Source organism: Orycteropus afer, unplaced genomic scaffold, assembly GCF_000298275.1.
Source record: "Orycteropus afer afer isolate SDZICR_OR568_19922 unplaced genomic scaffold, OryAfe1.0 scaffold00261, whole genome shotgun sequence".
Lineage (NCBI taxonomy): Eukaryota > Metazoa > Chordata > Mammalia > Tubulidentata > Orycteropodidae > Orycteropus > Orycteropus afer.
This window is the reverse complement of record NW_006921848.1, coordinates 702715-720010: the sequence shown is the minus strand read 5'-3', so window position 1 is coordinate 720010 and position 17296 is coordinate 702715. Positions and strand designations below refer to the sequence as shown.

At 39.2% G+C, this 17296-nt stretch overlaps 1 protein-coding gene across 1 annotated transcript in view; it reads left to right on the top strand.

The window, feature by feature from the left end:
• Positions 1 to 806: 806 nt before the first annotated feature.
• The window catches only part of R3HDM2 (R3H domain containing 2), a 188941-nt gene continuing 172451 nt past the window's right edge, over positions 807 to 17296 (top strand). The window contains 2 exon segments of the mRNA XM_042782204.1: positions 807 to 894; positions 8946 to 9008. Of these exon segments, the coding sequence (XP_042638138.1) occupies positions 807 to 894; positions 8946 to 9008 (151 nt within the window).

The window sequence follows — 17296 nt, the reverse complement described above, 5'->3', positions numbered from 1 at the left end:
TGCATGTCCTTATTTTTATATTTTATCCAGTCTTTTGCAGTTACAAACAGTTCTGCATAAATAACTTTGTACGTGTCATTTTGCATACTTTGGATATCTGTTAAGATAAATTTCTAAAGTTGTATATTTTTGTAATTTTTATAGATTCTGCAAAATTGCCTTCCAAAGATAAGCACAATTTATATTCCCACCAGCATGTAATCTGAGTTTTGAAAGAGAAGATTTGGGCATGGTAGTTATCCAAAATAACAAATTTGAAATGTTTTCATCTGTGTGTATTTATAGTGGAGTATCCAATATTGGATTGCATTTTAGCCTTGCTCATTCAACATGCCATTAGTTAAAGTGGCTGCAAAAGTATATAGTCTTTGCTGTCTGCTGTAAGCATATGATTATAGCAGGTTAACTTTACCAAAGTATCATAGACGATTTATGGCCTTGTTTGCCCCAAGTGGAGTCTCAGAAATTTTAGATTAACAGTTGTCAAACTTTCTGATGTCCTACCTGTTTACTCTTTTAAAAATTATTATGGACCCCAAAGAGCTTTTATTTATGTGGAGTATATTTATAAATATTTATTGTATTGGAGATAAAGAAAAATTTAAATATTTACCAATTCATTAAAATATTAACACAGTTTTACATATTCACATGTATAACATTTTTAATGGAAAATAACTATTTTCTAAAACAAAGATTTAGTGTTAAAAGGGAGCAGCATTGTTTATATTTTTATAAGTTAATGTCTAACTTAATAGAAGACAGGTAGCTTCTCATATTTGCTTCTTCATTCAGTCTGTTGTGATATGTCATTTTGGTTGAAGCATATGAAAAGAATCCAGCCTCAAAGATATGTAGTTTGAAAAAGGAGGAGTATTTTACTATCCTTTTCAGGTAATTATGGATATTCTTTTTTGATATTATATCCAAACTAAACAAGTGGTAGTTTCTTGAAAGTTAGCACAGTATGATACCTGCAACCATATTAATGAACTTGTGTACTCAGTGACATTAAGATCTATTGGTGGATCTTGTGCATTAGAGGATCTTTTTACCTACACATGATTTTAAAACATGAATTGGTCATTTAGAATATGTTGGTTCACTGAGTTATATAAATTTTCCAAACATTAAAAAAATTACATTTGGTAATATTAGTGATTTCGTCAGGCAAGTCTTTAAGTATTCAGAGCTGTTAATCTCACAGCAAATGGGTAAAAGTTCTTAAAATTCTTATTTTTGCCTAAAAACTCTGATTTTATCATTGGTAACAAATATTATCATTTGTTTTCCTGGAAGTGACAAGTTCATTTTGTTCATTTTTGTGAAAAATAATTGCCAAGTTATGCAGATCTGAAAAACCGTATTTTATCAGTTGTTTAATCAAATAATAACACCCACTAAACCCACTGACGGTGAGTCAGTTTCAATTCAGTGACTCCCATTGAGTTTCCAAGGCTGTAAATCTTTACAGAAGCAGACTGCCTCATCTTCATTCTGTGGAACAGCTGGTAGAGGGGAACCACTGACCTTTTGATTAGCAGCTGAATGCCTTACCACAGCACCACCCAAGTTCCTTAAATAATAATAGTATTCCATGAAAAGAGTGCATAGTTCAGATCACAGCTCAGTTGCATAAGCACTTTTCCTTGAAACAATTTTCATGCTTTGTTATACAGAAGAAGTGCTTTTATACTTCTGATTTTGTCATATAGAATATTAAAAAGACATCGTTCATAAGTTGGTAGAAAGGCATGGTAAAAAAGCAAATAACATCTTTTTTAAAAAAAGATATTTTATTGTGTTTTAGGTAAAAGTTTACATAGCAAATTAGAGGTTTCGATTTAACAATTTATTGTTAAATAAAATTGTTCTGTGTGGTAGTTAAGATTATTTGTCAACTTGGCTAAGCCTGTTTTTGAGTGGCTGGGCAGCTGGATGTAGTTATTTCCCATGATGAGACTGGTAATCAGCCCCATGGTGGAATCTATTCTGAGTACCTGAGTAGGGATGTGGTCTGCTTCCAGTATGTAAGAAGATATTTGAGAAAGGTCTTGAGCTTTTTGGCATGCTTGGACCCTGCGTATATCTGAGTCTTCATTCAGCAGCCTGCCATGTTGCCTGTCGATCTTGGAACTGTTTTTGGACTTGAACTAGCGGCCTGCCATGTTGCTTAATATTCTTGGGACTGTGCCAACTTATTAACTTATTGACCTTGAGTTTGTCAGCCTCAGCAGCCAGCAGCTCTCTGAGTTAAGAGAAGCCTCAAGCTTGGGAGCAAGAGGCAGACCTGAAGCCCAAAGTCGAGGGGCCTTCACCCAGCCCCTAGAGCTGGCACTTTGAAATCAGACTTCTAGCCTTCTAAACTGTACCAGAATTAATCCTTGTTAAAATCATCTGCATTTGTGGTAGGTCTGTTATAGCAGCACTAGAGAACCAAACCATTCTGTTATGTTGGTTACAGGTTTCACAATGTGTCAGTATTCTCACTGTTTCCATTCCATTATTCTGTTTCCCTCCCCCTCCTTGCATTATCATCTTTGGTTTTGGGTAAATGACCATTTGGTCTCATATAGTTGATTTTTTAAGGGAGCATGTTACTCATGAGTAATATTGTTTATTTTGTAAACCACTCTATTATTTGGTTGAAAGGTGGCCCTCCAGGAGTGGTTTCATTTCCAAGTTCAAAGGGTGTCTTTAGGGTGATAGCCTTGGGGATTCTTCTTTAGTGATTCTGTAGGTCTGTCTGATTTTGGGAATTTGAATTTTGTTCTACATTTTCTCCCATTCTATCTGACTTATTTTGTCTCTGGTCAGAAGAGTTGGTAGTGGTAGCCAGGCACTCTCTAATTTTTCTAGTCTCAGGCTAGAAGAGGCCATGATTCATGTGGGCTATTAGTCCTATAGACTAGTTTCTTCTTTGAATCTTTGATTTCCTTCATTCTCTTTTGTTCCAGATGAGTAGAGACCAATAGTTTTATCTTAGATGGCTTCTTGCAAGCTTTTAAGACCCCAGATACTTCTCACCAAATTAGGATGTAGAAAATTATCTTAAACTATGTTATGCTAATTGACTGAGCTATCCCATGAGATTATAACCCTAACCTTTTTACCCAGTAAACCAATCACACGAGGTGTTTGGCTATATTTAGGAAGTCTCTGTAACTGTGCCTCCTATTTGCTTTAATATATCTGTGTAAACCAAAAAACCAAATCATTGGGTGGTTCTTAAAATTCATAGCAACCCCTATTGGGTTTTCAAGGCTGTAAATTTTTATGGAGTAGATTGCCCCATCCTCCTTTTGCAGAGCAGCTGGTGGGTTTGAGCCGCTGACCTTCTTGTTAGCAACCAAATGGCTTCTTATATCTATCTATCTATCTATCTATCTATCTATCTATCTATCTGTCTGTCTATCTATCTGTAGATAGATATATGAATATACATGCAGCATACACAAGTATGTGTACTCGTACACCTGCAGATACATCTATACATACATGTATATGTACTCACATATGCTTTCTCCTATACATATTTATACATATGTATCTACCTGTGTAATCACAATCCTATTTTTTGGTTGTTATTACTGTTCTCTCAAAATTCTATGTATTATAGCAAACAACAACAACAACAAATTATTTAGAAACTGATTTTCCCTCCCTCTCCCTTCTGTCCCTAGTTACCATTGAAGAATGTTGTTTTCTGTGTGTTTATCTATTATTGTTTTTAAAATACTGTTTTGTTGAAATATAATGTATCTCTTGTGAAAGACACAAAATGTTTATCTATTCTTGACTTAGGAGCTCTGGTAGCATAGTGCCTAAGGCACTTGACTGCTAACCAGAAGGTTGGCGGTTCAAACCCACCAGCCACTCCTCGGAAGGAAGATGGGGCAATCTACTTCCGTAGTGATACTGCCTCGGAAACCCAAGGAGGGGTCACTGTGAGTTGGGGCCGACTCGACGGCAAACAACAACAACAACAACAACAATTCTTGACTTTATAAAATTGAGACCGCACAATATTTGTCCTTTTGTGATTGACTTATTTCACTCAGCATAGTGCCCTCTTACAAAAATGACATAGAGGCACGTCCTCCTCTGACCTCCTGTAACTTCACAAGGGGGCGAGACAGTCACCAGCAGCAGCCCAAGGCTTTTTCCTAGGAGGCCAGACATGCCACCACCCTCCAGCCTTTTGACCAATTCTGACACCAACCATCCTTCCCACACACTCATTCCTTCTCTTCTGGGTTGGATATTCATTGCAGTGGCTACACAGAACTCAAAATAATCATGGTTATGGGACGATTATGGGGTTTATTAGGGAAGTAACAGGATATAATTCAGGTTCAAGAATGTGCTCAGAATACAATTCTTCCATCAGGACAGTCTCCCCTCTGCCATGCCCTCAGGCATACCTCTCTGGCCCTTGGCCTCTTGGCCTCTTGCCTCCTCTGGCAAGTGTTGTAAAACTCTTTTAGCTCTGCCAATAGGAACACCTAGGTGTACCCTGGAAGCTCTGGTAGCATAGTGGCTAAGACACTTGCCTGCTAACCAGACGGCTGGAGGTTCAAACCCACCAGCCACTCCTCGGAAGGAAGGTTGGGCAATCCTACTTCCGTAGTGATACTGCCTCGGAAACCCAAGGAGGGGTCGCTATGAGTTGGGTTTGACTCGACGGCACATAACAACAACAACAACAAGGTGTACCCTACTCTGCCAGCCATCCTCCTGCCCAGAGGCACTCAGCTTTCTTGCTCCATGGGCCAGCAAGCCCACCGCTTTATCTCGTGCCTCGTGGTTCCTCAGGTGGTCATTTTAGGCATTTGTCTCAGCCGCTTATCTCTGCTGGTTGTTTCTGCTGGTCGTCTCTGCCGTCTCTCTACCAGGGAGGTCCAGCTCAGGGATCATGGGTCCAAGGACACGGTCCTCTCCACCTCTGGCTCTTCTCTCTTGATGGCAGTGGATCCCCATTTCTGCCTCTAAGAAGGCTCATTTTATGCCTAACAGAATGACAAAACTAACCAATCCCCACATTAGAGTTCCATACACCTTATTTGCATGGTTCTATCCAGTACTTTGGTGGGAATCACAAAGACTGGTTATAAAATCCATACCAAGTAATTCACTGCAACACACCTCCATATTTGACAAATAATCTTAGTGTTATGAAAACATGTCAGTGTTTTGAAAGTTGCTTTCAGTCTAGGTGCACCATTGGAAGTGACATGTGGCTGTTTTTCATATTGGTGTGCCCAAGGGTTAAAAACCATAAACCAAACTCAGTGCCATTGAGTCGTTTCCAACTCATAGTGACCCCCATTGGGTTTCTGAGGCTGTAAATCTTTACGGAAGTAGATTGCTCAGTCTTCCTTCCATGGAGCAGCTAGTGGGTTTAAACTGCCGACCTTTGGTTAGCAGTCAAGTGCCTTATCCACTACACCTCCAGAGCTCCTTAGTAGTTAGAATCTTTAAAACTTGTCTCCAGACTAGAAGGTATTCTGCTTCTTTAAGGAAGCTGAATTAATTGTCTTGGGTCCCAGTGGGTCCCAGACAAGTGAATTTGTTAACCGCAATTTCTTATTTGTCCATTGGCTAAACCAGTCATAATTTGATGGGAATAGAAACATAGAGGTGGTATTTTATTACAGAAGATGGATGTTGGCTGCTAAATACAGCTGATTAGAAAGCTACACAAAGTATCTGTATTTTTCTGGTGACAAGGTCATTATTAAAGCTTTACAGAATGCTCCACAAGTCAAATTGCTGAACTGAATCTTCCCACTCCAATGAGGTTATATTGAAGGCAGTTAGAGTGCTTCATAGAACTGTTATCAGCAGCAATTCACAGGTATTTGCAGCTTGGATCAGTTTAGCCAGTCATGTGAGTCACTCTTCAGTGCAATGATGGTAGCCAGACCTTTGGCAACTGCTGCCAGAGAAGATTGGATTTGGACCTCACAAACTCAGAGAACAATGTTGTCAGATAGGATTGCCATCTTGTTTTATGAGTGCAAATGTTTAACTTCAGAGAAGGGAAGGGAGATTTCTGAGAATTCAGGGCAGATTGTTAGAATGAAGAAGAGAACACACGGTTTTGACAGCTTGAACATCTTACACGCCATACAAGTAAGTTTTAAAAACCTTAACAGTTTACTCTGCCTCAGAAGATACAGTTGGCTTTGTAAATCAATCAGACTATTGTCTTACTATGTGTTGGGTACTGTTTGTCATTGCAGATATAGATATGTACCAGACGAACAAGACTTCTGCCCTCAAAGAGGGAGAGATGGACAGTTTATTTATTTACTTAATTTTTATTGTGATTTGGGTGAGTTTACAGAGCAAATTCATTTTCCATACAGCAGTTCATACACATTTTGTCCCATGACATGACTCCCGTTCTCCACAGTGTAACAGCTCTCTTCTCCCTTCTTCCCCATAGTTACCCATTCCCTCCACTCTTCCCTCCCAAGCACTGCCCCCACCTCCAGCTGTCTCCCTGTACAGACACTGCACTTCTGTTCTCCCACTATTGATTGCTCCAAGAAGTGTATCTACCTGATGTAAATGTTCACCCCATATGCCTGTCTCTTGTTTGGTTGGAAGCCACAGGAGTGAGTTCAGTTATAGACCTGAAGGATAAATAGGGGCTATAGTCTCAGGGTAGCGTAGTGCCTAAGCCACTTGACTGCTAACCAGAAAGCTGGCGGTTCAAACCCACTAGCCACTCCTCGGAAGGAAGATGGGGCAATCTACTTCCTTGGTGATACTGCCTTGGAAACCCAAGGAGGGGTTGCTATAAGTCGGGTCTGACTCTACGGCATATAACAACAACAACATAGTCACCGGGCTCTATCATACCAGCAAACCTGGCCTTTTTTTTTTTCCAATGATTTTGAGTTTTGTTCCACATTGTTCTTCCACTCTATCCAAGATCACCAATCACAGTAGTAGCTGAATACCACCTACTTCTTCTGGTCTCATGGTCATGTAGGCTGAGGATCGCACAGACTACCTATCCCTTGGACTAATTGTTTCCATGCGTCTTTGGTTTTCTTCATTTTTCTTTGCTCTGGACGAGGAGACCCGATGCATTTAGATGGCCGTTTGCAAGCTTTTAAGACCCCAGTCGCTACTCACCAAAGTAGGATGTAGAACAGTGTTTTTGTGTAGTGTGTTATGCTAATTGAGCTTGGTGTTCTCTGCGACCATGGGAGATGTACAGTTCTCAGATAGATGAAATAGTTATAGATTATGGTAAATGCTATGAAGAGAATACACGTAGTGTTGTGATAAAGAGTAAGGGAGAGGGAGACTTCAGATTGGGTGTCAGGAAGAACTCTGTTGACTAGTAAGGTATGAACTGCTAAGGGAGGAAGAACCAGCACTTCCTTGATGGAGGAGGAGTGTTCTGAGCAGAGAGGGCAACGGATACAAAGGCCTTGTGGAGAGGATGTTTTATTTTGTTCAAGAATACTCAGGGGCCAGATCATGCAGGCTCTGTAAGCCTCATTGGAGATGGTGGAAAGCTATTGGTGGGGAGAGCCAGTTGAGCAAGGCAGCTAATGATCTGATTTACATTTGAAAAAGATCATTCATGCTTCTCTGGGGAGCACAGATTGTAGGGTGCCAAGAGTAAAAGTAGAAATACTAGTTAAGAGGCAGTTTATTGCATTTTATTTAAAAACTGCAGGCTAATTGGGGACTAAGGGATATGGACAGCAGAAAGGAATTAAACTTCATTTAGAAAGTATTCTACTTTCAATAACAGTAAGATTACAAATAGGACAAGAAAACAATTACTGCAGTAAGTACTATTGTGTACTTTCAATTATGTTGCCCTTAATTCTCTGACTCAGTTGGAGTCATCTCTTAGTGTGACATGACTCTCCTTGTGAACTGACTGTGCTTGCTTAAATATCATACACATCAGGGTGTGGCTTGAAGGTATGTGGGGAAAGACAACTAGAAATTTCTTTGCATAGGTGGGAGCAAGGCATTACCTGGGAAGAAAAATTTACCACAGTGTTCCAGGACAAAGGTTGATGATAAAAAGGAGAGGGGCAATGTCAAGTGTGGATGGTTCCTATTTGTCTCTGACCATGCCATTCCAACCCTAACCAAGCTATCACACATCCCTAATGCCAACACCCTTAGATGCAGAGGTATAAAAAAAATCAGTGAGCTTTTGCACGTAACTTTTTGTAAGATACTGAGACAACAGACTTTAGTAATGTGGTGATCCTGTAACTTTAAATTGTAAAATAAAATGGTGAGTTAGGGATGCTCCTAACTTCAGCCTAGAATGCAGTAGGGCTCAGATGTTTTGAGTGCTTCTAGTAATACTGGCTTGAAAACATTAAGAGTCCAGGATGGCATTCAGCACTCAGGGCTCCTGCAGTGGTGGACTAAGCAACAACCAGCCCCCAGGGTCCTGTAATAGCCCTAATAATGATAATAATAATTTTAAAAAAACTGAAGTTGATGGGAGGAGATATTAAATTATGTGTTTGCAATATATACTTCTACTCAAAGAAGAAAATTCTGTCTCTGGCTTCTCTCTGCTTCTCACCTACTAGGTCTGGAAGTTCATTTTCTGGACTAGTTTGTATGAAAGGATAATGAGTAAAAAACAGCTGAAGAATTTCAAGGAATAAGACTGAATGATTAATTTAAGTAGAATGAGAACCATTTATGAAAAGAGAGGATTAAGAGAGGAAAGAGCCAAGAGAGCAGTTTTTTTAAAAGTGAATTGAGAATGGCAGTGTATATAGAGGGTTCAGGTGCAGGGTATTGAGAAACATCATAAGCAAAAGGAATTGGGGGCAAAAAACATATTAAGTGTTGCTGTGGATTTTGAAATGGATATCTTTATTTTCTTTGAGGGTCCATAGAGATTTAAATTGCTTTTAACTTTTTTTTTTTTTTTATGTTAGACTTGTTTCTTATATGTGATGCCATTCCAGCACTGGACTCATGGACTCTGAACATTTATTCAGGTAATAATAAGTAACATTTATGGAGCACTTCTATGTGCTATGAAGCCCTGCTGGTACAGTGGTTAATTGCTTGGCAGCTAACCAAAAAGGTTGGCGGTTTGAACCCACCAGCTGCTCCACAGGAGAAAGATGTGGCAGTCTATGTCCATAAACATTTACAGCATTAGAACCCTGTGGGGCAGTTCTACTCTGTGCTACAGGGTCTCTGTGAGTTGGAATCAACTTGATGGTAATGGGATTTGAGTTCCAGGTTTCTATGTGCCCAGCAACAAACTGTACCTGTATTCTCATTTAATCCTCACAAAACCAGAGGGGTTGGAATTATTGTCCTTATTTAATATATATGAAGAAATTGAGATTCAGAGAGTATATGAAATTGAGTTCAATTGAATTAAAAAATTTAAAAAGGCTGTTGCAATAGTTAAGGAGTTCCGGTGGTATAGTAGTTAAGGCATTTGGCTGCTAACCAAAAGGTCAGTGGTTCAAACCCACAAGCTGCTCTGCAGAAGAAAGATGAGGAGGTCTGCTTCCATAAACATTTACAGCCTTGGAAACCCACGGGGGGGCTCACAGGGAATTGGAATTGACTTGATGGCAGTGAGTTTGCGTTTTTTTTTTTTTTTTAATCACAATAGTTGAAGTGAGAGATGATGATAGCTTGGGTCAGATTATGTCATTGTTCACATAACATAAATATCATGAATGTAAAGTAATTTTGATTGACTGAACTCCAAATTCCATGCTTTTTCTTGTTAGTGAATATATCATACTTTTTGTTTGTCTTTAAAACAATAGGCATACCTATTGGTAAAGAAAAAAATCTTGTTTAGGACTTTTAGTTTAAAGCTTTTCTAACTTTTTAGAAAATTTTTAAATAGTATAAATTTATTTGGGTAGATACCTATACCTATAAGGTAAATATATCTGGGGAATTCTGTCTGAAAAGGTATCTCTTGTGATTTCCTTTTGCTTGAGATATCGTTCACATAGGTATTTTCAGTTTTAAGGAAACGTATTAGTTTCTTAAACTTTTTCTTTCTTTTTGTGCATCTAAATGCTTATTTACAGATCACGTTAATTGTGGTACTTGCCAGAGCTAGAGGGAGACTGAGAAGGTTTCCAATGCTACCAACTGAATGAAGATCAGTCAAAAATTAAGATTGAACACCTCTGAAATTATAATGTAGGTTAATGGAAGTATTTTTAAGTTTATGGAAATTCAAATTTATATGCTTTGAGTGGTTCTCCTTGTTTAGTTTTGCCAAGACTTGTCTGTATATTCAGCAAGGTAAATTAAAAATGCTTTTTATACTACCTTATCAGTTATTGAGTGGCCAGCATAAGTACATTTGTCCCACTTTCCCCATCTTTTTTTGAAAGAACCTTATTGAGATATAATTGACCTACCATATATATATATGAACAAAAACCAAAACACACTGCCATTGAGTTGTTTCTGACTCATAGAGACCCCTCCTTGGGTTTCCAAGGCAGTATCTCTACGGAAGTAGATTGCTCAATCTTCCTCTTGAGGAGTTGCTGGTGGGTTTGAACCGCCAGCTTCTGGTTAGCAGTCAGATGTCTTAGGCACTACGCCAACAGAACTCATATGTATATGTATATCTATCTAGATATATAACTCCACTAAAGGGCATGGGGGCTGCATCCTCTGACCTCATCTAACTTCAGGCAAGGGAGGGAGAATCACCATCACCATCAGCAGCCCAAGGCTAATTTCTATTAGGTGGAGGTCAGACATACTGCTGTCCTCCAACCTTTTTAGCAATTCTGATACCACCTGTCCCTCCCAATAGTGTGCTCTACTTCTCTACTTGGGCAGTCCTACTTCCGTAGTGATAACTGCCTCGGAAACCCAAGGAGGGGTCGCTAGGAGTCGGGGCCGACTCGATGGCAAATAACAACAACAACAACACTTCTCTACTGGGATTGATAATTCATTGCAGCGGCCAATAGCAGTTATGGACAGTAGTTAGGATTCAGGATCAGAAACAAGTCAGGATATAGTTCTTCAATCAGGAGAGCTTCATCTTAGCTGTGCCTGGCATGCTTCTCTCTGGCCTTGGCCTCTGTCCTGCTTGGGCCAGTGTTACAAGGCTCTTTTAGCTCTGCAAATAGGTGCCCCACTCCACCAGCAAGCATGCCTAAAGGTGCTCAGCTTTCGTGCTCCTTGGGTTCGAAGCCTGCCACTTCATCTCATGCCAGTCTCTTGGTTCTACTGCCTCTGCTGCCGTGCTGCCACTCTCTCTCTGCCATCTCTCTGTCTCCTGGGTCATGGAGGTCCAATGCAGGGTTCTTGGGTCCAAGATACACTCCACTCCTGGTTCTTCTTTCCTGATGATAGTGAGATTGCCCTTTCTGCCTCTGGGCTGGCTCATTTTAAGCCTAGCAGGATAGCTAAACTGACTAATCCCCACTTTAGGATTCTATATACCTTATTTCCATAGTCCTACCCCAACAAGGGTACCATGTACCTTATTTACATTATTAACAAGCTATCCAATCCCCTTGGTGGGCCACATGCATCTCCTGTTTTCATAGTCTCAACTAGTCATCTGGTGAGAGTCACAAAAACAATGGGTAGAAGAGCCACACCAAGCAGTTCACTGCACTGCACCCACAAAACTGTCAAGATAATGAACATATTCATCACATGCACAAGTTTCCATATCCTCATTTATAATCCTTTCCCCTGACCTGTGGTCTCTAAGCAACCACTGATCTACCTTTTGTCACTATAGAATAGTCTGTATTACTTAGAATTTTATATAAATGGAATTGTGAAGTATATATTCCTTTTTTTGGAGGGGGATGTTTGGCTTTTTTTTATTCAGCATGTTTATTTGGGGATTCATTTATGTTGTTACATGCATCAATGAACTACTGATGTAGTTCATTCCTTTTTATCGCTGAGTAGTGGTCCATTGTATCTATGTACTACAATTTGTTTATGCAGTCACCTGACGAAGATAGGTTGTGTCCAATTTTCAACAGTTACAAATACAGCTATGCTATGATATTTGTATACTAGTCTTTGTATGGGCATATACTTTTATTTCTCTTGAGTAATTAACTAGGAATGAAATGGCTGAACTTTATGGTAAGTGTATGTTTAGGTTTTTAATAAATTGACAAACTTTTTTAAAAATGGCTGTTGTTGTTGTTGTTGTTATGTGCCGAGTCAGCCCTGACTCATAGCGACCCCTCCTTGGGTTTTCGAGGCAGTATCACTACGGAAGTAGGATTGCCCAACCTTCCTTCCGAGGAGTTGCTGGTGGGTTTGAACCGCCAGCCTTCTGGTTAGCAGTCAAGTGCCTTAGCCACTATGCTACCAGAGCTCCTATATTCCGACCAGGACTGTATAAGATTCTGATATTCTGTGTTCTTACAAGCATTCGATATTGTCAGTGTTTATTTTAGCCAAATAGGTGTGTAAATACATTTTGTTTACAGAAGAATTAAGATTTTTGTTTTCAAATTCATAAGAGATATTGGTCTCCAATTTTCTTGTGAGGTCTTTGATATCACGGTAATACTTGCCTCATAGAATGAGTTGGGAAGTATTCCCTCTTCTTTTTGGAAGAATTTGTGAAGAATTGCTATCAGTGTTTCTTTGAATGTTTGATAGGATTCAGCAATGAAGTCGCCTGGGCCTGGACTTTTCTTGTTTGTTTTAAAGATATTTAAATGATGAGAGGGAAAAAAAGAAAACTTTTCTGTTTGCCCACATAGTTACCTTTTCTGATGCTGTTCATTCCTTTGTGTAGATCTAGATTTCCAATTGATACAATTTTCTTTCTTCCTGAAGGACTAGTACAGGTCTGCTGTTGATGAATTCTGTCAGCTTTTGTGTCTGAAAAGGTCTTTATTTCACCTTAGTTTTTAAAAAATTGTTTGTTTATCTATTATTAGTGTGTTTTCAGTGAACAAATTAGGTTCATCGAAATTAGGTTTCCATTGAACAATTTCTATGCATATTGTTCAATGGCATTGTTTACATTTTTCACAGTGTGTCAGTATTCCCATTATTTCTGTTCTAGTTCTGTTTTCAGTAATTTAGTTTTCTGCCCTCTCCCTCCCTCTTACCTTCTCATCTTTGCTTCAGAGTAAATGTTGACCATTTGGTGTCATATAGAAGGAGTACAGGAGCTCTGGTAGCGTAGTGCCTAAGGCACTGGACTGCTACCCAGAAGGCTGGAGGTTCAAACCCACCAGCCACTCCTCAGAAGGAAGATGGGGCAATCTACTTCCATAGTGATACTGCCTTGGCAGCCCAAGGAGGGGTCGCTATGAGTCGGGTCTGACTCGACGGCACATAACAACAACAACAACAACAGAAGGAGCACAGTACTCACAGGTGATATTCTTTATTTTTCATTTGCAGTATATAGTTTTATTATTTAACAATTTTTATTTATTTATTTACTTAATATTCTTTATTTTGTGAGCCAATCTGTTACTTAGGTGAAAGATAACCTCTGGGAGTGGTTTTGGTTCAAATTTTAAAGGGTAGCTCAGGGAGTCCTTTAGTCTCAGCTGGTTCAGTAATTCTGGACTATTTAAGAACTTGAATCCCATTCCTCATTTTTCTCCCTTTTCTTTCAGGATCCGTCTGTTGTGGCCCTGATCGGAATGGTCAGGAGTGGTAGCCAGGTACCAACTGGTTCTTCTGGTCTCAAGCTAAATGGTGCCATGGTTTGTGTTTCCTTCTCCAAGTGTCTAGTTTCCTTCATTCTCTTTTTTCTGGATGAGGAGAGGCCAGTAGTTGTATCTTAGATGGTTGTTCACAAGCTTTCAGACCCAGTACTGCTCACCAAAGTAGGATATAGAACATAGACTTCATGAACTGTATTATGCCAGATGACCAAGTTGCTCCTTCACCTTGATTTTTGAAAGATATTTTCTGTGAGTAGAGATTTGTTTTTTCTTGCAGTATTTTAAAGATGTTACTCCATGATCTTTGTGGGAGCTCTGGTGGCGTAGTGCCTAAGACACTTGACTGCTAATCAGGAAGCTGACGGTTCAAACCCACCAGCCACTCCTCAGAAGGAAGGTTGGGCAACCTACTTCTGTAGTGATACTGCCTCAGAAACCCAAGGAGGGTCACTATAAGTCGGGTCCAACTTGGCGGCACATAACAACAACAACAACTCCATGATCTTCACGCTTGAATTGTTTCCAGTAAGAATTTTGTTGTCATGTTTGTCTTTGTTCCTCTGTACGTAACGTGTCATTCTCTTCTTGCTGCTTTTAAGATTTTCTCTTTATCACTGGCTTTAAGCAGTTTGGTAATGTTATGCTTTGTTGTGCTTTTTTGCTTGTGGTTCTTTGAATTTCTTGGATTTCTGTGTTTATAATTTTAATCCAATTTGGAAACTTTGAAGGTATTATTTCTTCAGTTATTTTTTCTTTCTTTTCCCTTCATGAGAAACACCATGGACATTTGTACTCCTGTTGCTGATGAGTTAATTCCAACTCATAGCAACTGTATATGCAAGTAGGACTGCTCCATAGGATTTCCAAGGCTGTAGTCTTTAAGGAAACAGACTGCCACATCTTTCGCCATGGAGCAGCTGGTGAGTTCCTACACTTACCTTTTAACTGGCAGCTGAGCACTTAACCACTGTGCTACTAGAGCTCTTACAGGTATTTGAGGCCATTTGAATTTAACTCACAGCTTATTTAGGTTCTTAAACTTACTGATCTCTTCTTTTACAGTTTCTAATCCATTGTTAATCCTGTTACATGTTTTTATCTGATATTGTAGAGACTTTAAAAAATTTCTTCCATGTCTATACTTTAACATGCTCAGTTTTTCCGTTTAGCTTCTTGTAGATATACAGTATCATTTCAGAGTCATTTAACTTTTTATTTTGAAGTAATTATAGATTCATAGGAAGTTGTACACCCACCTCCTTCTACTTCAGTATTCCATCCCTAATTCCTGGCAGACATATTTTCTCTATCTTTATAATTTTGTCATTTCAAGAATGTTATATAAATATTTGTTTGGGGGGCATTGAGTTTATGCTAATGGTGGTAAAATATTTTTTAAAAAGGATAGCGATAATGGTGGTATGACATGAAAAATGTCATCAATGTCCCTGAGCTGTAATGTGGATGTTGTTATGTTGGCAGGTGTCTTGTTGTGTGTGTTTTAACCATAATAAAACCAAAAAAAAATAAAAAAAGAATGTTATATAAAAGAGATCATATAGTACTTACAAAACCATTTCAGATTGTCTTTTTTACATTCAGCATAATTTCTTTGAGATTTATCCAAGTTGTTGCATTCCATAGAATGGATTTTCACCATTCGCCTGTTAAATGACTTACATACTAGTTCCAGTTTCTGGCTATTATAAATAAAGCTACTATGAATATTCATGCATAGATGTTTGTGTAAACATAAATTTTCTGGGATGCCCAAGAGTGTAATTCTTGGGTGGTAGAGCAATATATATATATATCCACCGCTTGTCTGTTTTTGTACTGTGGTGGTTTGTGTGTTGCTGTGAGGCTGGAGGCTATGCTCCCGGTAATTCAATACCAGCAGGGTCACCCATGATGGACAGGTTTCAGTGGAGCTTCCAGACTAGGACAGACTTAGAAGAAGGAAGGGGCCATCCACTTCTCGAAGAATTGGCCAGTGAAAACCTTATGAATAGCAGTGAAACACTGTGTGACTTATTACTGGAAAACTTGGTGAATAGCCCTGAAACATTGCCCAATATAATGCTGGAAGGTGAGCCCTTTCAGGTCAGAAGGTACTCAAAATACGACTGGAGAAGAGCTGCCTCCTCAGAGTAGAGATGACCGTAATGATGTGGATGGAGTAAAGTTTTCAGGACCTCCGTTTGCTGATGTGGCACGACTCAAAATGGGAAGAAACAGCTGCAAACATCCAATAATAATTGGAAAATGGAACGTACGAGGTATGAATTTAGGAAAGTTGGAAATTGTCAAAAATGAAATGGAATGCATAAAGATAGATATCCTAAGCATTAGTGAGCTGAAGTGGACTGGTTTTGGCCATTTTGAATCAGACAACTGTATGATCTGCTATGCTGGGAATGACAAATTGAAGAAGAATGGTGTGGCATTCATTGTCACAAAGAATATTTCAAGAGCTGTCCTGAAGTACAATGCTGTCAGTGATGGAATAATATCCGTATGCCTACAAAGAAGAACAGTTAATACTACTGTTATTCAAATATACGTACCAGCCACCAAAGGCAAAGATGAGGAAATTGAAGACTTTTACCAACATCTGCAATCTGAAATTGACCAAACATGCAAACAAGATATGTGGATTATCACTTGTGATTGGAATGCAAAAGTTGGAAACAAGGAAGAATCACTGGTAGTTGAGAAATATGGCCTTGGTGATAGAAATAATGCTGGAGATAGCATGATAGAATTTTCTAAGACCAATGACTTAATCATTGCAAATATCTTCTTTCAACAACACAAATGATGGCTATACATGTGAACTTCACCAGATGGAGTACCCAGGAATCAGATCGACCACATCAAAAGAGACAGTGGAGAAGCTCAATTATCTTCAGCCAAAACAAGGCCAGGAGCTGACTGTGGAACAGACCATCAGTTGCTTATAGGCAAGTTCCAGTTGAAGCTGAAGACAATTAAAACAAGTGCACGAGAGCCAAAATAAGACCTTGATTATATCCCTCCTGAATTTAGAGACCATCTAAAGAATAGATTTCGTGCATTGAACACCTGACTGGAAACCAGAGGAATTGTGGGATGATCAAGAACATCATCCACAAAGAAAGCTAAAGGTCATTAAAAAGGCAGGAAAGGAAGAAAAGGCCAAAATGGATGTCAGAAGAGAATCTGAAACTTGCCCTTGAACAGAGAGTATCTAAAGCAAATGGAAGAAATGACAAGGTAAAAGAGCTGAACAGAAGATTTCAAAGAGCAGCTCAAGAAGACAAGGTTAATTATTATAATCAAATGTGCAAAGACCTGGAGTTAGAAAGTCAAAAGGGAAGAACATTCTCGGCATTTCTCAAGTTGAAAGAACTGAAGAAAAAATTAAAGCCTCAAGTTGCAATATTGAAAGATTCTATGTATGTTGTTGTTGTTATGTGCCATCGAGTCGGCCCTGACTCATAGAGACCCCTCCTTGGGTTTCTGAGGCAGTATTACTACCGAAGTAGATTGCCCAACCTTCCTTCCGAGGAGTGGCTGGTGGGTTTGAACCACCAGCCTTCTGGTTAGCAGTCAAGTGCTTGGGCACTATGCTA